This window comes from Phyllostomus hastatus, unplaced genomic scaffold, assembly GCF_019186645.2.
Source record: "Phyllostomus hastatus isolate PE091 unplaced genomic scaffold, TTU_PhHast_1.1 phas_scaffold_78, whole genome shotgun sequence".
Classification (NCBI taxonomy): domain Eukaryota; kingdom Metazoa; phylum Chordata; class Mammalia; order Chiroptera; family Phyllostomidae; genus Phyllostomus; species Phyllostomus hastatus.
In genome coordinates, this window is record NW_025334041.1 from 29,150,398 (window position 1) to 29,178,223 (window position 27,826).

At 34.5% G+C, this 27,826-nt stretch overlaps 1 protein-coding gene across 1 annotated transcript in view; it reads right to left on the minus strand.

Moving 5' to 3' along the window:
• Positions 1-1,785: 1,785 nt before the first annotated feature.
• Positions 1,786-27,826, minus strand: part of CASD1 (CAS1 domain containing 1) — a 45,780-nt gene continuing 19,739 nt past the window's right edge. Inside the window, exons 6-18 of the mRNA XM_045828052.1 lie at positions 23,998-24,042; positions 23,461-23,584; positions 22,100-22,314; positions 19,828-20,250; positions 18,736-18,825; positions 13,288-13,407; positions 12,153-12,309; positions 10,722-10,801; positions 8,393-8,494; positions 6,927-7,067; positions 6,341-6,418; positions 5,017-5,109; positions 1,786-3,275 (exon numbers count right to left, since the gene is read on the minus strand). Coding sequence (XP_045684008.1) covers positions 3,006-3,275; positions 5,017-5,109; positions 6,341-6,418; positions 6,927-7,067; positions 8,393-8,494; positions 10,722-10,801; positions 12,153-12,309; positions 13,288-13,407; positions 18,736-18,825; positions 19,828-20,250; positions 22,100-22,314; positions 23,461-23,584; positions 23,998-24,042 — 1,938 coding nt within the window. The 3' untranslated portion in view covers positions 1,786-3,005. The remainder of the gene's footprint in view (positions 3,276-5,016; positions 5,110-6,340; positions 6,419-6,926; positions 7,068-8,392; positions 8,495-10,721; positions 10,802-12,152; positions 12,310-13,287; positions 13,408-18,735; positions 18,826-19,827; positions 20,251-22,099; positions 22,315-23,460; positions 23,585-23,997; positions 24,043-27,826) is intronic.

The following is a 27,826-nucleotide window of genomic DNA, read 5'->3' on the forward strand; positions in this document are numbered from 1 at the left end:
CTGTTAGACTGAGCCATGCAAGCCTGCCAACATTTCTACCATGCGCAGGTCAAAAATGATAGCATATTGGCGATTTAACACTGTTCAACATAAACACCCCAACTTGGCTCCACCAAGGTCTCCTGCCTGGGCGGAAGTCCCCATCGCAAGGGGAAGGGGCAATCCAGAGAGGCATTCTCCTTAGAAATGGCACGTTCTTCTGACAAAGTGACTTTTATTAAGTGTCACTTTTCAAAAGAATAATAACCATAATCATTTAAAAATGGTTATTAAATAACAATTATTTAGCCTTAATGGTTTAGAATCTAGTAAAGAAATGAATATAAACAGATACAGTTATCATTAGAGTTTATTTTACCAAACTTAAAAGCTTCCTTTGCTAACATGGAATGAAGCTTATTTCTAGAGAAAACAATTCACATATCTTTCAAATTTTAACTGGTCAACTTATCTTACAATGGGATGGTAGGATGTAAATGTTATTTTATAAAAATAGGCACCTAAAGCAAATAGTAGGATCTGGCTCCCAGGTGCAGTGAGTGGTTTTCTGTGGAGGCTTTGTGTTTTTCACGCTCTGCTGGCTATCTATAAAAATGGGGAGATTCGGCAAAAGACACCAGAAAGTGTTGGGGTGTATTTGAGGCAAGCAAGTACCTTCTGGGGCCAATGGTAGAATTCCCAATGTGATTTATATTATAGGAAATCTGAGTTTAGAGAACCTCAGTGGCTTTGTCTCAATTTCAGCATATCTACATAGTCTGTCAAATAACTTTTTCTGGAGAATGGTATGACTGAACAGTGCATGCAGTCAGTATCTGAGTCAATGCAGAAAAAATACTAAAACATGTACCTTACAGAGGTGCTATCGCTGTGGCGACTGATGCCACAATAACCTCTTATCTGTAAAAACTCATGAAGAAAATCAAATACAAATAGAATGCATTTTAATTAGAAGTACACAATATTTTAACTATTTTATATAACTATGTAAAAAATGAAACAGTGGGGCATTTTAAATCAGAGCACGCAATGAAGTGATAGGGTTTATCAGTTACTAAGCCGAAGTTCCAGGCTTCAGTTCAAAGAGGAGAGAAAACTTGCTTGTTTGGTCCCTTCGGTGTCACTGTGGAAGACGTTAGTGCTTCCAAAACACCAGAAATACTGGTCATCTTTCTTTTTCAATTGTTTCATCAGGAAGAATCTTTTTCAGGTGATAAAACTTACAAGCTAAATTAAAATGCACTCTACTCACTGGCAGGCCACACCAGCAAGAATAATGCAGTCGTGGTACTTGGAAGTTTTTGATTTATAACTATACCATTCTCTGCTTATAAGGCTGCAGTCGAGGAGGCAGAGCAATGAATCATTACAATTGTCTATCTCAGAAATGTCAAAAGATTAAGTAAGGGCAGACGAAGAGAGAAAAGGAAAGAACACACTTTTCTGTCCAAGAAATAGTCCTCAATTAGTGAGAAGGAATCACTAGCACATAAATCCAGTGCTAAAAAAATAATAGTTAAATTTTAAAAATCTTCAAGTAAGACTACTAATAAATCATAATGCTTAAATTTCTGGGTTGAAAGGCACATTATTCTCCAAAGCTCTGATAAGTAAATTATTCCTTTTTCAACTATCATAATGTTCTACCCCTATATACCAAGAGTTTGAAAAAGCAAATTTAAGTTGAGGAAATGAATTAAGACATTTAAACAAATCATTAATGGATCCAACTTTTTAAAAAAAGAACACATATAGTTTAATTGATACTTTGCCAATACAAAAATAAGCATCCACAGAACGTTTATTTACTGTTTAAATTACTCCATATTTTCATATACCACAAACAGAAAATATATTTTACCCCACACAAAGAGCAAACAAGTGCAATCTTTCAAACATTAAAAGTCATAATAAAATCTGTACAACAGATAAATAAATTTATACCTCTAATAGTTAGTTTGTAACAACACCAAACCAAACCAAACCAAACCAAACCAAACCAAAAAACCTATATTGCCCAAAGTCACCGGTTTACTTAACACTCTACTGATGGTCGTACATCTCACTCCTAACAAATGGAATCTTTACTAGACCACACAAGTTTAGATTGATAAATACCTTTTTAAAAATAGGGGGGAGTAACAGGAAATAACAAAATGGTTATAAAGAGTTTTCCAAACATTGGAAATAATATATAAAAATTAGTCAGGAGAAAATGTATTAAGTGGATCCACAGGGTAACTGATATTACACTGGTGTAGCTTACAAAAAGGAAACAGGTGAGTGGTTGAACTGGAAAGAAAATTTGGCCTTTTTATAAAAAACAAAAACAAAAACAAAAACAAAACATCAACAATGATAAACCCTGTCATGGAGCCTAGAACAACTCTGAGAGACAAAGTGTACAAAGATTTAGGCTCGTATACCTGAAAACCACAGCTAGAAAAACAATCATGTCAGGAAACACGTAACAATAGAAGAACATATATAAATTAAAGGCATATTGTTTATCACTCCACATCATTGCACATATGATAAGAAAACAACACTGTAGTTATTCTTGAGCGAGAAAGTTCAATGAACTAGGAATTTCCATGATGAATATAGGTGTAGACAATCTCATTACCACAAATTTAGTAAATATCAAAACAGTGCGACACTAAGCTAGTTAAATTATCTCTATTTTTTACTGGAAAGGTAATTATTTCCCTGCCTTCATATGTTAACTTAAAATCATTTACAAATGGAAATATAGATCCAGTAGAAAAGACTTTTCACATGCAATGCTATACAATGCAGTCTGTTTCATCACTTTTTTTCATTATTTCACACAGGATATGTACATTTCCAATATATACAACCACACACGTTCAACAGACATCACTGAGCTGTCCTCTGACCACACCAATTGTTATTTACATGTACAATTACATCTCCAGATAGATGCTTTTCTCCTCTAGGCAGACACAAAGTTAGCTTGAAGAGTTTACATTTTTTTTAGAATTTTAGGAACGTAAAGTCTTATCTTGAATGGATGATAAAATGAGGAGTCCGGAAAAAAACGCAGCTACGCATGCCAACCTTTTCAGCAGAGAAGAGTTATCTTTAGGAATAATGATCTGTGCAAGGTCATTGGTGATCTGAGAAATTTCATGTGCCACACACACAAATATGAAAGTGCTGACAATGATGTTGAGCATAGGGTTTCCAGGTATGAGTACCAAGATTCCCCTTGTGTCCGCTGCCAGCCAGATGTGGTATTGGCAGATAAAGAGCTAGGAGGAAAGATATTTAAAGTTAGGTATGTGCAGAGGGTCCATGAATATATAACATTTTTCCTAATTTAAACACTTGATAGCATAATTACGGTAGCAGGCTTTTCCAAAACCATTGAATTGTGTCACACGGGTCCCGAAAAGTCTATTGCAGAGTCTTCTCTCCAGGACTCCCATGTGCTGAAGCACTGCATCCAAGCACTCAATAAATGAACAGGAACCCTGACTTGATACACATTTCTTTGCATGACATGGAAGACAAATGACAGAATGATGTGTGGACTCCTATATTCAGACCTCAAATAAATGACTATGTGTGCGTGCAACTAGCTATAAACCTATGTGGTACCTATGTGTGTACAATGTGTCTATATATGGATATACAGGATATGGCAGAAGTAACGCCTGCTTGGGTGTGGTTGGTAGGGTAATAACATGGGTGTAATAATTTATAGTTTTGATTTGAACACTTCACCTAAAATGTCATATGGTGTGCCAGAGTGTGACATTATTATGTTACAGAATTAGATGCTTATGATTTTGTAATAAAACAGGGGCATCATTTGTGCTGGACCCTGCATTTGTGAATATATTCATGTATGTACGTATATGAGAGGAAAATGGCAGGATGTTTAAGACCTCCTCATGTTTGCTATGAATGGCCAAACCAGTGTGCTGCACTACATTCACATGTTTCTACAGCGTATTTCAAGTTCTGTGAGAATACATATTGGATAACGACACCATTTCTTTTGACTGTGATTATAAAAGTGGTTCTTTCATCACACTGCTTCAAAATATCAGAGCAGAAATATGCTTAAGCTACATCAACAAATATGAGGACTGTGACATTTCTATATTTTTAATAGAAACCCTAAATAGTAAATTAATTCAAGTAAAGTTGATAAAACCTCTCATGCTTTAAATATTAACGGACTGGCAAAATAAATATTCTTTAGTCCACTGGATGACTTGATAAGCCATTCATGGCCAAGAATTTAAATTCTATGTAATCTTTCTTCCGAATGTGACTTAAAAATAATAGAACATTTTTTTCAAGAACTCAGATATTTATTTCCTTATTTTAAAGAAAACTTAATCTTATACTAAAAATGTATCTTTTAAGTAAATCTTATGCTCTAAAAACTATCTTTTATAATTACAATATGAATTTTGTTTTAAAATATAGTTTCAAATAAAGCTCAGAACACTCAGAATGTATTTCACAACCTACTTAAACTGATTTTATAGATAACTTAATATTAGATATTACATGCATAATAATAATGAGTTTTACAATTATTTCCAAATTTGCAATAAGGGTGAATTTTATGATGATAAGCATAACCTAAATTCCAGTAATATCACATTTAATTGTGGAGATAAACAACAAAATCAAAGTCCCCTCAGCTTGATTTCATTTATATCTATTTATAAATTTCATTTATATCTCCTTCATTTTTTTCTCTTCTGATCTCAGCATCCTGGGTGTGCTTCAAAGCTTCTAACAATATGAAGAACACGGTGAAAGTCATCTACCTCTAGTCACTTAAATAAAGCTTTAAAATATTCTACAATATGTTGTTGCTTTTGAGGGTGCCGAGCTTTTCCCACTATAGTTCCATAAATAACACAGCTTTGGTTAAGAAAATGTTAGTCTCACACACACACATACACGCACACAAGCATATATAACACTTGGCTGTGTAAGTAAGATAGAGCAAAATGTTAATGTACCAACCTCTAATGAAATTTTCCCAAACCAAGCAAAAAATGAACTGTAAACAGAACGGGCATATCCAGGGATATTCCTTATTAGAATAAAGGCTAAAATCTAAAGAAAAAACAAACATAAATACATAAATATTAATAATTTGTGTATTAAAAGCATTTTTGCTTTCCTTTAAGTCATGACTTAATTCTTTATATTCTTAAACTTGATATATACATGATTTTTTTTTCCCCCAGTAGATAAAGTATTAGCAAGTTATTTTTGTTCTAGCATCTATCTAAACTGGATTTCTCAAACACGGGGTCTGTATATTGCATACTAGTGTAGATATTAGGTGGGGCATGGCTGAACAGTTTTATTTAATGTGTTGGAAAAAATATGAACCCACTTTGAGGACCTTTGTGTAGAAAGATAACATATTTATATGGAAAAATTTATAAATTCCCATGATATAATTTTGATTCTTCCATAAAGACCCTCCAGAAATTCTCTCTGCTCCTCTTTGCTGGGCTAGTCAATTTTCAGCTTAGACACTATTTTCTCCACGAACCTTGCTGAGTTAGGAAGAAGTCATGTGTGTTTCTAAAGTACCCTGTACTTCATCATCACTGTACTAATCACAATGTACTATGACTACTTGCAACCAGAGGTATCTCTGCAAAAATGTAAATCTGATTTGAGTTGCCTCTAGCCTCTGCCCACCTCCCAGTCACTGTCACACACTTCTCTAGTCCTGGGCTCTTTGAGCTCCAGCCCCACTGGCCTTCTATACCAAGTCCCTTGAATGTGCTATGCTCCTTTCCACCACAGGCCTAAGCTCTTACTGCCTGCTATGCTGTCATCCCTCCAAATCACTGCAACTCCAACTAGGTCATATCTCCTCATGATGTTCCCTTACTTCATCAAGTACTTCTATTGACAATTACATGGTAATTATAGGATTATTACTACAATAGAAGAATGTAGGCTCAATAAGGGTAGGAAGTATGTCTGATATGGTTACCACTGTATCTTTCCACATAGTATCTAGCACATAGTAGGGATCCAATATTTGTTAAGTAAATTTAAAAACTTAAAAACAAATATGACAAGTACAATTGACATTTTCTAAGTGCTGGTTAAGTGACAAATACTGATCATTTCCATACATTTAATATAATAGCCCTTTAAAAGAGATTTTAATTTCCCTGTTATGATAGAGGAAGTAGGGCTTGGAAAAATTAAGTAATACACCTACATTTTATAAATTTTGATCTCAAGTTTCTTTGCCTCTAAAGACTGCATTCTTGTCAAGAATTACAGAAAAACAGTTTCTCCAAATCTAGACAATTACCTGCACTACAGAAACACACGGGTGGAGCTCATTGCATTCTGCTTTGTTTTTACAGCTGCTGGCCCAGATGGAATAGGTCTAAAACAGAACACACATCCATCAGTTCACAAAAACAGCTACGCCTTACATTCTCAGAAAATGTTAAAACTGTCTTTATTTATAACATTATACTCCATTTTGTTATTTAAAATGCTTCAGTAGAAACTTCCCATAGTTTTGCTCATCACTGGTTTTGGTGTCTCAACTCCCCAAACACAAGCAGAGAGGCGCTCAGGCCTCTGCTTTTCTGGAAATAGTGATCACGAGGCAGAGATGGCTTTTCATGTCAAACAGCTTACATTTGTATCTTTCCCTCAATTTATCACACTTTTAAAATACCTATTTCACTTAGCTTTCAGTTATTATTCATATTTAATGTGTACATGCATTCACTTCAAAATTTATGCTCAATTGGAAACTAGAAAAAGAATTTTAAAGTAAAGATTTTATTTATTGAAAATAATTGATCAAATTCCTCTCTCTTACAGTTAATTTTCCATACCAATTAGGATGTTGGAAAATCAGAAGATCACATTTTGAAACTTACCAGGAAAGAAACTACTGAAATAAACAATAGAACATTTGATATTTTGTTTGAAAAGAGAGGTTCACCCTTTCCTTCCGAAAGTACTTGACGCTTCTGTAAAGCCAGGTAAATGAAAGCAAACAACATTCCATAAAAGACTACCTGAAAAATAAGGAGACAAAATTTGTTTTAAACAGCTACTTTCCAATACATAGCAAAAAATTTGGTAAAGGAGAAGAACATGTATAAAAGTAAGTAGGTTAAAAGCTTGAGGTTTCAGAGTTTCTAGGACTTAAACTTCAAGAGTAAAACTTGCAGCAGTGAAGTAAGCCCCTGTGATTGTTACGAACTGTAAGCAACAGGCAAGCGAACGTCTCTTGTAATAACATGAGAAAAACTGGCTCATTCTGAGCAGTTTCCGCAGCAGGTGAAGAAATGAAGACAATTTAAAAATAATAATAAAAACTTATTCTGAAGACAAATGATAAAATTTAATTGTACTCAACCAAGATAAAATATTTTATATTGATACTTCTTTCAATCAAATAAAACACAATAAGAACATCACTAAATTCATACTTTTAAATAAGAGTACATGCAAGTAAGAGTGAAAAAATGTGGTGGACTAGAAAGCTCTCTTAAAAAAAAAAAAAGACTACCATATCATAGCACACTGCTCTAATGAGAAAGTTGAGAATTTACAATTATTTGATGATAAGACCTTAGCAAAGCTTTTTATTAATACATGGTTTTGAAACAACGTAGTTCACTGGAAAGTGCACAGGTGTCGGAAACCAGGGAATCACACAGAAATAGGGACCAGGAAAACATTTGTTGAGTGAAAAATGGAATAGTAAAAGATGGGAGGAAAAGGGAAGAGTAAGAGGAATAATTAACATTTATCCAGCGTCTGTTATTTTTCAAATGCTGTGCTGGATGTTTGACATTCTGTTGGCCAACTGAATCTTAACCATCCTTCGAGATTAAATTCATGGAATCATCCATGACACTGTTCTCTTCTTCTCTGCAAACTTCTACCTCCAAATTCATACTGTAAAGTTTAGCACTCAATTATAAGTAGTATTCCTGGATTTTAAACTAGATGGTAAGGTTTAGAAGCCTGGAGGTATGTCTTCTTTCTGCAACAGATCCCTCACAATACCAACATTAGGGCATACACTAGGGCCCAACACATGTATTGTGCTGAGTGGCTAAGGCATGTACATGAAGGATCATCTGTAAGTGAAAGTTATGACTCAAACAAAGGTCATGTTATAGACAATGTTTTTTATAGTTTTTTTCTGCTGAGATACATACACATGCCTACCCTTTCTCTGCTGTAAAAAAGTAGAGGGGCAGGGCTGCTCTGATTTACCAAATCAACGTGCTTCCATATTCCAAAACTAAATAAAAAATATTTCATTTTTCCAAAGAATTTTTTAAAAGTACAGTTTGAAATGGACAAAGATCACAAGGTAAATACATACGTAACGGTCTAACCTCCATCTGAACCACCATTCATATACATTCCCTTTCAGTTCAAAACACTTGGACAATGGCCAAAGAGAAAAGATCTTCTCAAATGCACCCTGAGAAAAAGAATCCAGAAAATAAATTAAGACGGTACAAGTCAATACTTGTAGACAGGATTATATAAGGATCATTCACAGTTTTTCTATTCTACTTGGTTCATTTAAAAATAGCACTTCATTTGAAATTCATCTGAAAATAAATTTATTTTACTAATGGCTAATACAAATGACTTAAACCATTTTTTTCTACTTATTTTCGTTGCAGATCAAAGGCTACTGAGACTGAAAAATGTAAAAAGAACAAGCTGGTTATTGGAAAATTATTCCATTTAATATTTTAAATGTACGACACAAACAGCTAATATATATTGATAAAAACACAAAAATACAAAAGACTTCAGTCAATATAGTATAAATAACCTAAAAAATGATGGTTAATGTAAAAAAATGTTTTTCTTTTTCTAAATGTCCTTAATAATCTATAATTAACCATATGAATTAAAAGAATCCTCTGAATTAGTCACCTTAATCAATTAACCATTCCCAAGTGCCATTACTAGCTTTTGAAACAAAGTTTACAATTTTACTCTGGTGAAGTTAGTGAATTGTACCCTTTTATTAATCTGACAGCCTGGAAAATCTGAGAATGAAGAGGCAGAAGTCTTGGGTACATTCCTGCACATTAATGAAGTCTTTCAAAGAAGAGAACAAAAACCTCAATTTCCAGACTACAGAATGACGACAAACTCTATTAAGGGAAACTCCATTATTAGACCTAATGCCACAGCATTAAAAAAATGTAACATTACAATTTTTAAAAGGCTAATAAAATTAAGAAAAAATATGAAAACTATTATTTTAGGTAATGCTGAATCATAAGGTCAGAAAAATGTTATTTTAATAAAATGTAATATTCTCCATTTCATCACAGAATTTAAAATGCTTACAGCCTATTAAAAATTAGGTCCTAACTATGCTTCACAACATTAAGTATGATTCTTAACAAAATCTGCATTACGAAGTACTTATATATCTTACATGCATGCAGTATGAAATATAGAAATATGATCCAATAGGCATATAACTATCGGATTTGATCTTATGCATCACCATTACATGACATATTTATAAGGTACTTTATTTCTGATTAAAAATATTGTTTCTTATGTGATCAATAAACAAGTATTTATTGAGCACCCATCTTGTGAAAGACACTGAGCTATATACTGGACCACATAACTTTTTTCTTGTCTGACGGTAAACAATAATTCAGGGCAGGGGAAACCTCTGTAGTCCCTCTACTGAACCTCTGGTCCACCTGCCTTTTCCTCCCTCCGATGCACCAGAGTGCTGGGAACTTTAATGAATGACTGTTAAATAGTTGCTGCAGTTACCTGGCTATTTCTTTACACATTTGCCTATTGTTTCCTTATTATGTTATATACCTGCTGCAAAAAACCCTTAGAGGTCAGGCAGAAATATCAATACTTTAAGTATGAAAATAAGTATGAAAGCCTATAAAACAAACAAGTGAAAAACCAGCTTTACAGAATTATACCCCCTTGCCCCACCCCTTTCATATCATTTGCATCTGAAGCAGCAGGCAGTGTACCAGACAGAGAGTATGGGAAACAAAAGCAAACTGTAGAATGTGTCACAACTCTAGGCATTCAAATTAAAACATTTTGTTATAAATACCATGCTGCCCAACTGATGTGTCTGCCTGATGGACCAAGCCAGCAGGCAGCAGTGTGCCACCCTGCTGAAGTAGCTGAGAAAATCTCAACCATCATAGAAGGTTAGAGATAAGAAAATAACCAACATTTTAATGAAATTAAACATACTACATGTATACAAATCCCTTTGCTCCTAAGTTGGGTTTACTAACTGCCAAAATTTTACTCTATGCAGTTATGGAAAAATCAAGTACGTAACACTTTGATGCAATGAATAATGCACAAACCAAGTTGCAAATTCTGTCAAGAGAATTTTGATCTCCACTTAGAGTAGTGTCTTGTAAGAGGCATTCAATAAATGTTTGATTGATCAAGTAAAATGGGTTTTGAACAATTGCCAGAGGAAGAGCTTAAATTGCTCTTTCAACAAAAACAGGGGTAACAAAAGTAGGTCTCAAAAGAACTACACTGCGTAGTCAACTACGGAATGACACTTTTATTACAGTCATTAAAAATGAAGCTAAAAGAAGTTCTAACTCTTCTCACATAGTTTAATAGACTTGAACACTAAAATAAAATAGAATATAAACTAAAAAGACTGTACAAACCTGAGAATATGCCAAAAAACATATACATAACAGCAAGAAGGCTAGTTTCAACAGTAAGCCAAAATGCCAGAAACAATTTCCTAAGAGAGAAAATACTTAATTTACTAAAAAATGTAAATTTACATAAGAAAATATGAAATACTATTTAACACATTAATACACTTCACAGTTCTCAATATAATTTAAGGCTGCTTACAGATGACAAAATATATCTAGGCAGTGTAAGTTACAAGTAGGACAAACAGGGAAAAAAGGTGGATAGTCCTTGCTAGGAATGAGGTTACAACATACATCTCAATACCTGCTGTTCATCCACTACAAATATATTTGAAAACACCTCCTGGATTCAATTATACCTATGCATTATTGAAAGCTGCGACAAAATTTGGAACAATATGTTCAGTGTAATTCTTACACTCAGGTAGGAATATACTAACTTAGGTAAGACTGCTTAAACATTCAAGTTCTAAAAGGAGAGCTTAAGGACTACCTAATAGAATAGGATTTAACCATAAGATATATGTTAACATACGCATGTTTTAAATTATGTGTTCAGTATACACAATGGTTATTCATTTGATTTAATATTTTGTTTTTATGTCAGGAATTAAACTACAGAGACCGCCCAAAGACACTAATGGACTTTATTAAATACTGGAAACTCAACCCTTTCCTGAAAAAATGATTTGATATTAAAATGGAAGTCAACAGAAAATATTTTTTGATATACAATATTTGGATAAGTTAAATACATTATAAAAAATAGTTTAATGATAAGACCTTGAGGTGGGGGGAAGCATTAAGATGAATGACTGCAGCCTCACTTTGAACATTATCAGTAAGCGGCTATGTGAAATTTGAAGGTGACAACTTTTTGGACACTTCGGTTTTCTTATAATAACTGCTGAAAGGGCTACATGAGCATAAATTACATTAGTGGTTTTTAAACTTGTTTGACATAAGAAGCCTTTTTGCAAATGAACGTTTATTTATAATTGCTGTCTCTTTCTCTCTCTCTCCACACACACACACACACACGGGTGAAATTAAATGAAGCAGAGTTGTCAAAACTGAAGCAGAATGTAGGAGACTACAGCCTTGTCTGGCTTTCCCTTCTGTCTTCCAGCTTCTCCACTCTGGCTCTGTGGAGATTGTTTGATAACTGTTGCATTAGTTAATAGGTAAAATGGCTTTGAAAAATTTAAATTTAAAAAACACATAATATAAACCGTTATTTGCATTGTAGTGTTACATGTGAACTACTTAGATGCGACATTTTAGAAACAGTTTTTAAGAACTTTCAAAATGTCAATGCTACACATAAATGTAAACTGTTTACATGTCTCAATAAAAATAGTTTTTAGCAACTAAAAACAAATTTAGTACATTGGAAGAATATATTTATTAACATAAGTAAGAGAGTATATTTACCGTTTGCTTTTTTTTGGATTATTTGAGGCCACAGTGCTAAAGTAACATATATGACTATGAACCATACAGTGACCAAGGGGACAAAGTAATAGAATTGATAAGGCCGATCCATTACTATACATAACACCACTACCAGGAAATTGAGACGAAATAAGACCTATTAAAAAGGAGAAGAAAATAGTTTTCACTCCAGATATTCATGAAGAGCAAAGACAGATTCTCTCTGACAAATTATAAATGTTTATTTAAGACTAGAATAACAACTGTACAAGTATATTTTACTAATCCCCAAAATTGTATTTGTTCTACAATCATTGTAAAGAGTTGAATATAAAATATTTATGCATCACTATATTAACTAAATCCCAGCAAAGCACCAGTCTGAGCTGTCCTCTGGCTACAAGTGCTATCATGTTAAATGTAGGGAAAGAATCATAAATCTCCTTCCTAGGGATCCAGTTTATAAGCGGAGATTAGATTACCTCCAGGAAGGTATCCATTTCATCTCTATTTAATGTTGATTTACCCCATTTGGGATTAAACTGAAAGTTGTCATATATACAAAATGATATTACTCAAATTAAACAGAATCTTCGAGACTCATGTAACTGTCATTTCAGACAGTGCGACGTCATTCAAAGAACAAAGAACCCGAGAGACGGGTGTGAGAGCAGCACCACGTCCTACGTGACCACAGGCGATCATTTAACCTTTCTGAAGGTCACAACTCAAGACTGTAATGGGGGGTAAGTAAAATAATGTTCAGAAATCACCTCGAATAAAGTAGAAACTTAGTAAATATTATTCCTCTTCTTAGGGAGAGAAAATATAGGATGCTACTGTGTAATAATTCCAGGTAACTGTTCATTTCTACAAAACTAAAGTTACTCAGCAATGTTTTGCCTGGCATACCAGTGCTTTTATTATACATTCATCTCGATTATATTTTCCCTTCCCTTGGTAATAATTTATCTTGAATTATTAACCACAGAATATAGAAATAAAACAACTTTAAAGTGCTATTTCATAAATTCAAATTAGCCATGGACTTATAACGACAGTATCTATATTTTATTAATAGGCACAAAAGCATGTTGAACTGAAAGAAAAAGAAAATAATTGAATGCATTCCTACCTGACATACTCTATGGATTCCAAAGTCTCCTTTGATCCAAAAGTATGAGAAGTGCCCATACCCTGTCTGAAATAGATATGCGGCAACCAGAACCCGAATGTGCATGTACACAGGCAAGAACTGTTGACAAAAACAGACAGGTGGAACATATATTGGCACTAACTGTACCCTGAATGATCATAACCAGTACTTTTAACCAAGATAATGAATGGTCATTATCATTTGGCATTAGCTCAATGAAAAGATTTATTCTCAAAAGTTAGACAGTACAGTAGGAGATTAAAAAAATGTAGACTTTGGAATCAGACCTAGATTCGATTTCTAGTTCTGCCACTTACTAGCTATGTGGCTTTAAGTGTAAGGTTTCTAAACTGCAAAGTGAGACTATCACCTCTTTCCTCAGGTTCTTGTGAGAAATGCATGAGTTAATATAAAGCACAGTATATATTTCTTCCAGTTAGAACCAAATGTATGAAATCTACAATCATTAATCACCACTCTGGTTTTCACATTTTCCCAATGAGAAGATAAAAAACAAAAAAAGCCTACATTTTTAACCCTGTTAAATATATAGACTTTAGACTTGTAAATAAAATGGTCACATGACTACTTAAACTATTTAGTTAGCTAAATATACATATTTAAAAATATACAGAGACATAACTTGGAAACATTATTTCTCTCCCATTCTTATTTTATAGAATAATTCTATTTTACACTCCTACATAAATGTTTCATTATGACCAAGATCCTTATAACCACTTGCCATGGTTTTTCAGAGCATCACTTCTGTTCATGGCTAAATGAAATAAGGGGTATACCGTTTTTCTACTCTGTATTTTATGGGAGTCACTGGAAACATTATCTCATTTACAAGCCCTAATTCTCATAACCTTAGAGCACTGTCTTTCCTCCTATCCACCAACCATTGGGCCTTTAGATGTATATTCATGATCTCTATAATATAACTATAACTAGTACACTGCTCTTAAAAATTACATCCAGTATACTGGATGTTCAGTGACATCCAACCCTTGCATTTATAAGGCCATTCTTTCAGGTATAATTACTAAACTTACGTACATTTTCTTGGCTTCTACTGTATAGACTCATCTGATCACCTCTGTAATTAATCAGCATTAACACTGCTTATTAGCCACTTTGGTTAGTGTGTCTTCCCCAAGTCATGCTGGGTAGGATAAAATAAATTAATTAAAGCAGACACCTTAAACAGACTTTAGAAGGCCTTGGATGTATGCATCTTTTGTATATATCTTTGAATGCATCCTCGAACACACCTTTTTCTTTTCCGAGGGATAGTATTTTTCTTTTGGAAGGAAGAAAACTCTGAATCTATAATAGTTCACAAATTCTTTACCATAGCCACACTCTAGCCAAACTGCTCAGGCTCCCTTTCTCCTGAACTGGCCCTCTTTGCACCCCCTTGTCACTTCTTCTTTGTTTACCTGTTTATCCTATTCTGGAATGTCCTCATGGACCCTTTTTTGTTTCTTCAAATTCTATTCTTCTTTAGAGCCCTGTTCAAAACTTCCAATCTTTACTCTCAGATAAAAGTTGTTTTTTCTTTCTCTGAGTTGCTAGACTATCAACAATCTATTAACCACAGTTTTTATTTATTGTTCTTTATCATTAGCTCTTTTAAAATGTCTGATCTCATCATTAGATCAGAAATTTTCAATAAGGTGTAACATATTGGAATCATAGGGATGAAGGTGGAAAATGCAGTACTGAAATATCTTAGGATTTCTCTAGTCTAAACCTGCGCCCTTACTTCATTCCTGATGTTCTCTAAAATATTCCCTTTAAGTATCTTAGCACTTTTTAGAAGCTGAAAACACAAATTCCAAAGGCAATCCATTCCATTTTCAGATGGGCCTCAGCTGCTATAAAGCTGCTTTTCATGAAAAGTTGAAATGTAACTCTATGTAAAACTACCAACTTCCGCTCTCCAGGGCACTACTGTGCAAGAGAAATAAAAGTGAGCAACATAGTAAACTTTTTAAAAGTTAAAAGAAACGAGTGAAACTTAAAATTAGTTTAAGTCAATATACCTAAAATATCATTCCAACATGAAATTAGATATTTCATATTATTTTTATGGTAAGTTTCTGAAGTTAGTATATTTATCATGATTAATCATACTTAATCTGGTTTGCGTCTCCCTTTATATAGTATAGCACATCTTAACTCTGAGTGGCTCCATCCCAAGGGCTCCAGAGTCACTCACTGGTGGCAAGTGGTTACCTTAACGAAGACCCACAGCCACAGGCTTGGTCATTCTTACAGCTGATAGTTCTAGAACCATTTGAAAAACAGATGTCAAACAGATTAAGCTAACCATTACTAATCACTCTCACCACTCTCCACAAAACATGCTTTCAAGTCCTTTCAAGATTAGGGCTAGGCCTATAAAGTTGGGACTTGGTCCTTCTATTTAAATAGTAAAAACAATGAATTTAAAAACAATGAATTAAACACAATCACAACAATTTGCCAAATTCCTGACAATATTGGATTACTGCAAATTTCTATGTAATAGTTTTATCAATCTTTTATGATATTTTCAACCAACAGAAAAGCTGCAATAGTGCAATGGATATCTTACATACATATTATACTGAACCATTTAAAAGTATGTTGCAGACCACGTGACTCCACCCCTAAATACTTTAGCAAGTATCTCCTAGGCAGTAAAAATGCCTGATCATATTATCATCAAACCCAAGAAATTTAATATGAGTATAATAGTAACTACTGTACAATGCACATTCAAATTTCCCTGATTGTCCCAGTAATACTCTTCATGGTTTAAAAAGTTTTTGCTTTCAATTTAGGAACCTTGAATTAATGATCACTCATAGTACTTGCTTGTCATTCTTCTTTAGTCCCCTTTAAACTGTTTTTCTTTTTGTCTTTCATGAGTCAAGTATTATTTACAATAAAATTTTAGGTATAAAAATATATTTAAAATTCCAACTTCATTAAAGTTAATAGCTAGGTTGACTTCTGGTTCTGTTCTTCTAGTCCCACAAAATTCCCCTCAAGACTTTTTTTTAAGATTTTATTTATTTATTTTTAGAGAGGGAAGAGAGGGAAGAGAGGGAGAGGGAGAGGGAGAGAGAGAGAGAGAGAGAGAAACATCAATGTGTGGTTGCTGGGGGTCATGGCCTGCAACCCAGGCATGTACCCTGACTGGGAATCGAACCTGGGACACTTTGGTTCGCAGCCCATGCTCAATCCACTGAGCTACCCCAGCCAGGGTTCCCCTCAAGACCTTTGATTCAGGTCCCTTCATAAAAGTTATTTATAAACTGTCAGAGGAAAAAAATTAAATGGAACACAGAATCATATACTGTATATATAACTACCTTGCTGTACTTTCCATATTAAATTCATAGTATTTTATCCATATTGGACATAAATTGTTTTAAAAGAATGTTTATACCAAGAATTACAATCTGCCAGACCATCTGTATTATTTTAAGAATTCTCTGTAATCTTTGATATAGTTTCTATTTTAGTATAAAAACATGGAATAACTAAAGTTTCATATATTTTACTCAAAATAAAAAACAATATTAGGTAATCAGAATAATCATGGCAGTTAAAAAGAATTTTTAATTAAGGTAATCCTTCAAAGATCCATGAATCAAATCCCAAAATATGTTATAACCCATGCTAATAATGCTTTGCTGATGTAGATACAGGTAATTTCTAACCAAAAAAATCTTACAGTATAAAAGAACAGGGATATGTTAATTAATCAAAACAAATGATCTATTAATGAAAAGCATGTCCTGCAAGAACAGGGATTTTTTAAAAAATTGTCATTTAGGATGTACTGGGATATAGTTAAAGATGTATTAGAATGCTAGCTTGGCAGATGATTATAAAAGAATGCCAAGTTGCCTGTATCCATTTATGATCCAAATCCTTTCTGGAATCACTGAATTGAAGAACTTAATCTGCCATTAATTCTATCTGATTTTTTTAACACTATTATCACCCTTTAATATGTCAGCAATTAATTATGTCTCTAAGTGGCATTTTCCTAAAACCCTTTTTCCCCTCTCTAATTAATTTAATCTTTGTGCATATGTCGGAGATATTTCTAGGATTCAATATGCATCTCTACTTAGTTTTTAGAAATTTGCCATATTTATCCTATAAATTCTGAACTGGGCTTATAAACTAAGTCTTACTCTCTTCGTCTCCCCTTGCCTTGGCTCTTTCACTGCCGGGCCTCTCCCACAGCTACTGAATTCAGTAGGCCCCTCCGTCTGCAGCGTCACAGGAGTTTCACGGCGGCCACAGATACACTTATTACAGTCATGTATGTTCAGTAAGAATTATACTTCATTCCTCTGCCTTTTGCCCTTCAAACAAACCATCCATAAAATCACTAGTTTTTTTAAAATAACAGACTTTAAGGAAGAATGACATTATTTTCAAATTCTTAGAGATACCTGAAAAACCCCAGTGTTATTTACCTTCTTACTTGCTGCTATGAAAATTTTAAAATACTGTACTCCTGTCTGGGAAACAGTCCCGTCATCTCAATGTATCATCGATTCAAATACTGTTTAAAGATGTGTGCTTTACATAAATAAATTATGCAGTAATAAAACAGTTTAGTAGTTCCCAAATTATGAATGAGTTCCTTAAATTTTTAAAACATTTTCTAGAAATCAGTTTGTATCTTTACTCTAAAAACATGTAAAAAGTGGTTACCAGACACTTAGGTTCACTCTCAAAAGCTTGTTTTAACTGTAATGTAGCTAAAATGGTACAACTCTGATATATTTTTTTTCTACCCTTGCCAAATCCAAGCTGTCTCCAGACCTTGAGAATCCTAAGTCTTTTAGGACAGTCAGGGAGAAGGCCCTACTCGGTCTCCAGTGCAGTCATCGGCCCGAGTTCTCCGAACACGAGGCAAGAGCGTTGTAAGTGTTTTAAATGTTACAAGTGTAAACACAGTTGGTTAAACTCCCTAACACACAGAGAAGGGCAGAATATACAATTCTCTGATTTGATTTCTTTTGATGGTGTAACTTACCTATTCCAAATCCTTTGCAGTTAAGTATCATCTGCGTTTACAAAGACTCTTGATGACTTGAAATTGGTTGTTCCACAGGATGACATGAAATAATACCCTTTGATTATCAGCTGTTTCTACTACATTAAAGTTAAGGCCAAGTAAATATAAATAAATTATTGCCTTCTCTTTTTTAAAAAATTACTTTGCTTTTGAAACTATTCATTCTCAAAGAGTCAGGTGCTTGGGGAAGAATGGGAAGGCAGAAAGATTGAGTAGGAAATCAGAAGGGTCTCTAAATGGCAGAGAATATAAAACAAAAAAGTTGGTAGCCTTAAAGAAACAGTAAAGTGGCATTATTTCCTATGTTTTCTGGACTTTAAAATACTTACTGTACTTGCTCCAGAGATATGATAAATCAAAATCACAAGTTGCATCCAGCCTTTCCATTCATCTGTTTGTTCTCTATTTAATACTTTAGTCTGTGTAAAGAACCAACATCTGTATTAAAATTCATCACGAAGCTATTATTTGGACAGTATATATTTAAGTATGTTAAAATTGTTCTTATAGGATATAAAGGTAATGCTTTTGTTAAAAGAACTTGGTGGGGGAAGAGTTAAAGATGGTCATTTTATTTCTTGATAAAAGATAATAAAACTACTTAAAATATAATATGAATTTGAAAACTAATATAAACTAAGATTTTAAACAGTATTTAAGTTGATACTTATAGTTTTATATTAGGACTACATTTAAACTATGACAGATGTGTTTATAAATCTAAAAAATCTGCATTTTATAGTTTTCTTTAAGAAAACCTCAGGATTTCAGTTAGAAGAGATTTTACAGTTGTTACACTTCATTGTGAAAAAAAAATCTCTATTATTATAGCTTATTTTACGTGGGATTTTCTCACTGGAGATAAAGAACTGATTAATCATTCTCATATGAGAGTTATTTGTTACAAAAGAATTTATTAATTCAAATAAATCATACTTATAAAGAAGTTACAGCAATGCTAAAATAGGAAATTCAGAATATTATGAACAGTGCCCTTATTATTATGTAAGTTCTAATTTGTGTGTACATATGCCTGACTATACATAAATATAAAACATGCTTGTGTATACAGGCATTTATTAATATAATTATACACTTTTGCTTTATAAAAGGCTGTAGTAGATCATGTCTGAAGACCATCACAAAACTGGAAGCCCCCCCTTCACCCCTGTGCAGGCAGAAGAACATTGACTCATACATCGTTTTCACAGGTCGTTATTGCCAACTTTTCAATGATCTTCACCAAACTCTGTGCACTTCCTCCAAGCCGTTTGTAAAACGCAACGAAGTCCACTGACTGGAGTGCAACCACAATGTTCGTCTGTCCTCTTCTACACACATGCTTGTGTGTTTTTTAAAACCCAGACTTTGTAATGAGATAACAAAGGATAACATGAGCTAAAAAAGAAAATGACTCTTACCTCTTTAGTATTTTCATTGTAAAATACTCCCAAAACCAAGATGTAAATAATTGGGATAAAGAAAGTTGAATGTGTATAAAATTTGTTTTCCTTCATAAATAGATTTGCACGGTCGCACATGTAGAAATAAGCCATAATCAGGCCAAGTTTGCAGAAGGACTGTAACAGTACTTCTAGCGGAGACACAGGGGTACTGATAATATTTTTCTTTTCCTCTCCACTTTCCAAATCAGTACATGGCTTATTCTTCCGATGAGAATTACGATGAATTATATAAAAAATTAAGTATCCGACAATAGATAAGGTGAAAAAACAAGCGGCCAGCTTCTGTATGAGCGTCAGAGGGGGCCGAGGCTGACAGCAGGAACCGTCCACAGGCTTCAGGATCTTATTGCAACACACGTTCATGAGAATCATCGCACTCTGGGAACAAACCAAGTTAGGGGTTATTATCTTGTCAGCAATGTAGTTCACTTTAGATTTTCTCCTGTGAATACTACTGACTTTTCAATGCTGACACCAAAATGCTTTTGTACTTTTTGCTGCCATTTCCCAAACACTCATGCAAATAATGGCATTCCTTCAATCTGTAATAGCTAGTTTGGGGCTTTTCAAACTTCTTGGGCCATGATCTATAATGAAAAATTCATTTTCTAATGTGACCCAGACACATATATGGGAAACAATCCCTATCCTTACTACTTATAATACACTCTGATATTTATTATCGTTTTCTCTTTTTTTTTAGAAAAATTACTAATTTCATAGCTGCTAATGGGCCTTAGGTAAAAACAAATAGTGACAAGATGTCAAAGAACAAAGAATTTTAACTAGCAAACTTTCAATACAGAAGAAAACCAGGATATTTAAGATAGGGTCCCAGTTTTTAAATGTAAAAAAATGTAGCCCTGGCTGGTGTGGCTCAATTGGTTCAGCATCATCCAGTAAACCAAGGGGTTGTGGGTTTGATGCCAGGTCAGGGCATGTGCCTAAGTGTGGGTTTGGTCCCCAGTCAGGGCACATTCGAGAGGCAGACAATCAATGTTTGTCTCTCACATGGATGTTTCTCTCCCTTCCCCTTTCTCTAAAATCAATAAAGCACGTCCATGGATGACAATTAAGAATATAAAACAATTGCCACACAAAATAATTAATTCTTAGCTAACAAATTTGTAATATGCCTTTCATTTGGTTTACAGTTTATGGACCACCTGGGATTCTACATTTTAAATATTTCTAATGTTAAACAAAATGTGGAGTCTTGAACATGTTTTCATTATAGTAAAAACATTCCAGGCAAGCTGTCAAGATTCTGTCTAGTTGAAGTTTCAGTCAAATCTAGTTTTATGAAAACTTTATAGGTTAGGCATCTTTGGAACCCTAAGGTGATTATATTATTTGAGCCTAAGCATTTGAAGTACTCAACTGTTCAGGAAATCTCACCTTGCTGGCCCTGGATTCTGTGCCTGGCACCCGTGCGGATACTAGCCTACAACCGCATCCCTAACTTCTTAACCAGCTGCACGGCATCCAGAAAGTCCCTTCAGGTGTGTGAAGAACATGTGTGTATATTTATACAAACATGCATTTTTCTGCAGGGTAGGAATGGAACCATTGCTTTTTACTGAACACTTGAAGGGGTCATGTGATCCTCAAAAAGGTTAAGAATCACTGCTTTATAAGAAAATGACTCCAAATCTGTTTTACTATGTATGAAACTTTGTAATTACGCAGTTCTTTTTTGGACTTAACATCCCTTTCCATCTGTCGATCCAGATTTTTTTTCACTATCTACTATGTACCTTGAAAGATTTTTTTCACTATCTACTTTGTACCTTGATAGTTTTGTTTAGGGTAAAAAAAACTATAAAAATAATAAAAATTATTCTACATATTAAAAAATGTACTCATCATAGAAATTTAATCTTGTCAGTTTAAGGCAAGAACATAAAGCAGTAGTTTTCAAACATGAGTGGGCTGAGAACATGTAAGTTTCTTGATTAGACAAGGCATAGTAAGAGTGACTAGTACTCAGTAAATAAAGATTCATTTCCTCCTTTCCATAACTTCTTCCTCAAAGTGTATGAAAACTCTTATATATTCAATTAGGTGATAAAAGCAAAATTACTTCTAGATTTATGTTTAGATAGAATAACTGCAAGTAATTAAGAATGCAATAAAATAAATCATTTATTACCATCTGTAATGACTTACAGCTATAATCAATTAGATATTATAGTCTCTATCTACTGATAGATACAAGAATTCTTACAGTTTCTCTGCTTGACTCTGGAAGATGTAAGCCATCCAAAGATTCCATGATGGTTTCTTGAGCAATTAATTTGGAAACACTGAACATTTTAACATTTGATTTAGAATTTCTGGTGCTACTATTCAGAATACTGACTGCAGCTTCATTGTAGGCATCTATCTTCTCATTAGTGATCATTTTCCTGTTTTCACTTAATAGATCTTCATAAACAGGGTCTGTACATGAAATATATTATTAAAAACATATTTTAAAAATTCCTGTTGGCAGAAATTATGATCGTGCCCGTTAGTCAACTCCATTTCATACTTTGTTGTTCAAGTTAGAGGATTCCAGGTGCTTAGTAGTAATTCTTTTTAAAGTAAACCTAGCCAAGATTTGCAGATTTATCTTACATTCAATTTATGAATTAATCAATCAGTACTGTCCTCAATTTTTATGCTCTAGCGTGACTTAAGGGCTTAGAGTTTGGGGATGCTGGGTGATACTGGGTAATGGGAATTTAAAGCTGGAGAGCGGAAGACTGCCTAATGGGAAAGAGCAGCAAGTCTTTTTTTCCCTCTAGTCACTGCTTGGTTTTGCATACTTTGTTCACACAATTAAGAGGTTATCTTATTGAGGATCAAGGTCTCATAAATAATTTAAATTTCACTTTTTCTCATGTTAGTATGAGAAAGGTTAACAAGGAGTCTGTAAATAGAGATTGTGGAACACATTATCACCAGCCCTTTTATTCCTCTCAGCATGACATCCAACTTGGAAATAATCATAAGAGTTTCTGACAAACAACTTGAATTGCTAAAAAAAAACCCCAAGGCATTTCATATTGTGCTAGCATTAAATAATGGACATTCAATAAACTCTTGAAATGAGCTGATCTAATGTCAACTTTCTCTTAAAGAATTTCATTACCAAGTATAAACGAGATGGCATAAATTTAAATACATTCTGTCAATTCCAAAGAATATTTACTTTCATGATTCTAATATTATGAAACAGACTTTGTAATTTTTTCCCTATATTTCCCAATCATACTAAATATACTTTGTAAAAAGTAAAAACATCAGAAGTAAACATCTCATTTGCCTATAGAATGTGTTCTCTTTGTTACATTCTGCAGCCATTCTGCCTGCTGAGGCTCCTTGGAGAATATATTTTTCTTACTTATTTTTTACTTGTATTAATGTCTTTTCCTTAAATTTGAAAGAAGAAAGCAAATAACTCAAATTTATTCTAATTTTGCAAACCTTATTTCAAAATGTATTCTCATAAAGCAGCAATTTTATTTCTTGAAATAGGAGATGATAAAAATCCATGACTCAAAATATACACACAATGACATTTTTTCATTACTCATCCGTTACCTTGTAAGACCCAATAAACATCACTGGTCTTGGCCAGTTTTTCTAACAGTGGTGCTATGGAAGTAATGTTCATTTTATACTGAGAAAGTGCTTCATTGCTGCCGTTGTGAATCTTGATAGACCACTAAGAAGGAGGAGAAATTATCACAGAAAAATTAAGTATATAATTTACTCTATTGTCACAAAGCTTATTATTTTAAGATAAGTCCCATTTTACTTTAGTATTAGAATAAATTATGGTCACATTATTTCATGAAATATGTGAAGGCAGTTAGAAAAAGCTAACATAAAATTAGGCTTTCAACATATAACATTCAAGAAGAATATAATTTTAGATATCAAATATTGACATTTAACAACAAATTTTCTAAGTTCATGTCTTTTTAGTAAAATTCATTAGTCTCATTAATTAAATAGAAATAGGAATTAAAACATAAGTACAATAAAGAATTCTATTTAATGTAAGTTAACTTTTTCTTAGCATGTCCTTAAGTACAGAACGAAAATCATTATATAAGAATGCAGACAATAACTTACTGTGGCAGCTCCTGCTACAACCACATGGGGCTTTGCAACAGAATCCTAAAGAAAGAAAAATCTTTATAACAGTGTTATATGTAGCTCAGAGAACTGATACAATTAATTTTTTCCTTAAATTTAAGTTCTTCCTTTAAAATGCATTTTAATTTTCTGGAGTTTCTTATTGAATTTCTGCTATAACGAGATGGTGCCCTTAAAGAAACATAAAGACAGATAACCAATGCCTAAAAAATCTTACATGGTTACACAGGATGGCACAAAGCTTGTATGGGCAATTCTTTGGTGTTCTTTAAACACACACACACCACTACTGAAATCTAATATTGCCGAATGGCAGAATATCATTCTGAACTGTGAGTAAATGGCTTAAGAATAAAGCTCTAGTATATTATGTCAGCCAATTCAAAAGTATTTATGAAATACATAGTTTAAGTGTTAAATAAAATATTAGTGCCCCAAAGAAATACTTTTTGGGGAAAGCTAAATCCAATATGTATATAACAAAATAAACTGATTATTATAGACCACAATGTGGGAAAAAAACAAGGAGAAATTAGGTAGAAATCCTCACCAAATGCAAAGTGTACTATTAATAACCCTACCCATACTACTTTCTCTTAAATTAGCTCATTTTAATATAGATTCTTGCCACCTGTGATACTACGCAGGAAGATGTTACACAGATCTTATAAAACAAGGATTCAGACACAGAAAGCTTTACAGGGTACTGCCAAAGCTTGGCAGGGACAAGGTCACAGCTTAAATCTTCTGACTCCTGGGCTCAGTGCACTTTCCACGACTCAGAAGACTCGATAGTACAATTATGTGCACAAGAAAAAATTATAAAGAAGAAGTTAGGAAAACATCTGACCCGTATAAAAAGTGGGTTAGTGTCTCATTATAAAGGTGATATATACTTTCATAGAAAGCTATATAATTAGAGAATACTAATAAATTAACCTATTTCTTCTTCAGAGGTATTTCTGTTTCCAGTCTACTACCCTTAACCGATCTTTCTATGTCTGTATCTTTGTTTTGTAAGTATGTATAATATCTTCCTGCCTATCTCACGGGTGGCTAGAATCTATATTAAAATGAACCAATTTAAGGGAAAAGTACTTGGTGGCCATTGTACATTATTTTATACTGAAACGTCTCCTCATCCCTAGGTGGCCCCTTTTTCACTGTTCACAGTGGCTGTCCGAAATCTTATTTTCCTTATTCAGGTCCCTCTTGTCCTCCTCCTCACTTTCCACATAAGGGCTAATTCTCAAATTTCAAAGAGAAAACCGAATTCATCTAGCTGTATGTTCTTGCCTTCCTCCATTCTTACAACTTCACCCAAATACTCACCCAGCCTATCTTCCCCTGACAAGCAAGTAAAGAAAATGTCTCTCTCTTCTAATGGGGAATCCTTTACTCTGTGTCTACGCCCCCTCTGTGTCTTCCTTTTTACTCCTATGATCAATGCCATCCCCCTTCCCTCTTCTGCTTTCCCTTAATCTACAAGTGTTAGATCTTTCTCTTCAAAGAATACTCTCAACCTTTTCTCGCACTCAGACTCTTTTATTTTGCACACTTAACCAACAGATTACTTGAAAGAGCATTCTGCCTTCACTATGACAATTTCTTTCTCTCTCATTTATGCCTCAATTTATCATGTTTTGATTTGGGGTTCAACAGCCATTAAAAGTACTCTCAGAGCCCACCGATGAACTCTGGACTGCCGAGTCCTGTCAGCTACATTCCTCACTTCCAGTGTTGTCGGGAACTGCCCTGCACGGTTTCAGAAGCTGTAATCCCCCGTGGCTAAGGCTGAGTAAAGGACCTTGGGACCATCAGCCAATTAGGAGACAAAGCTTATCTTCCTTGTAGGGCCACCACCTCTGCCCCCTTTCTCTCCACCCTGTTTGGCCCCGGGCAGATGACGGGTTAGACAATGACGGGTAAGATTCCTCAAAAGAGGAAGGACCTAAGACAGGCATTGTCACGAAGGGGCCCTCAGGGAAGGACTTGGGGGGCTACAGAAAAAGGGGGTGATGGACCCTCACCCCTTGGCTTTGACATAGCCTGATTCCTTATTCTGTCTGCAAGAAGTCTCCTAATCTCTTGGCTGCCTTACTTCCCCTGCTTGACTTAAGCCTGAAACAATGCCTTAAGCCTGAATCATGCTGGAGGTGGGTGCGGCCTTCTGAAAAGGGTGGGTTGAAAAGGGTGGGTTCCCCAGGGCAATAAGGCCTACGAAAGAATGCATAAAATCCTATGGAATCTGCTTTGCTAATACTCTCAATTTAAATGATAAGGGTCCAAGCAGGAAGTGAGTTTGTTCCCCAAAGTTTTATGGCCCTTTAGCTATCTGACTCTGACTCAGAGTAAGTCCTCAGAGTTCTCTGACTGTTTTCTGTTGTTTAATCATTTCTGCCTGACAATGATTGATGAGCTTTATGTATATACCCTGTATTCCTGTGCTAACTGAACCCAGTAAGAGCCTGTTAAGGCAAGGGTCCAGGCAATCTCCTCTTGAGTGGCCAAGGTGCTCCAAAGCATTTTCTCCTCTTGAGGGAGAAGCCGCACCGTCTCTTTTCCTCCACAGGATTTGGTAGTCCATGTGAATTTGTCTCATCTCATCCATAATGCTGTGGGCCCCAGGACCCAGGGTCCGTGTCACAGTGTGACAGCACTGACTATCCACTTCTTAAAACTCTTTCCTGTGTTACATGACCATCACTCTCTCCCCGCTTTTCCTCTTACCCCTTTCACTGCCCCTTCTCAGAATCTTTTGGATAGTTCCATTTCTAAACTGTCTTTACCTTCTAAATTCTCTGCCTATTCAATTTCTTCCATTCAAGTAACTTCAAATACCACCTCGGTCCATTCCAAGTAGCTCACACTTCGTAATGACTATCATTCACCTACAGAATGAAATCTAAATTGCTGCCCCAGCTGGTGTGGCTCTGGATTGAGCGCTGGCCTGCAAACTGAAAGGTGGCCAGTTCGATTCTCCTTCAGGGCACACACCTGGGTTTCAGGCCAAGTCCCTGGCTGGGGGCATGCAAGAGGCAACTGATTCATCTATCTCTTGCACATTGATGTTTCTCTTCCTCTCTTTCTCCCTCTGTCCCCCTCTCTCTGAAAATAAATAAATAAACTTTTAAAAAATCGAAACTGCTGGTTTCTTCACAAGTTAATTTTCCACCATTCCCATTTAAAACTTTCAATGGTTATCCACTAACCTCAAAATAAATTTAACCCAATATCCTTATTTTTAGAAAATACATGCTGAAGTATTTAGAAGTAGTCAAAAATGGAAAAAGTAAATCTATACCACACCAAATACAGCTTAGGATGTTATAATCATCTGCTTAACTCATCTCTTATCAACTCTCGCCCAAAATGAAGCACCTGATATTAACAACCAAAACCAAACACAAATAAGGAGCCCTTTAAATTCTAGGTTCAGCCACACTGAAACTGCTGACGATTCCCTGAATGGGCTCTACTCTATCTTCATCTTTGCATATGTTATTTCCTTCGCTTGGGACAACCCTCCTTTCTCACTTCAGACCCTTGCCTTTAGGACTACTTTTTCTGAAAATTAGTTTTGAAATCTTAAAAAATTACATTTAGTGCTTTTCCTCTGCAATGCTCGTATACCCAATAGTCCCCTATTTGGCACCTGTCACATTGTTTCCTTAATTATCAATATTTGCCACTCATCTAGAAGCTCTTTGAGGAGATGAATTCTATCACGTTACCCGGGGAATCAACACTGTCTAGCCTAGTGCCTAAAATATTGCAGGTGATTTATAAATATCTGTTAGGTAAA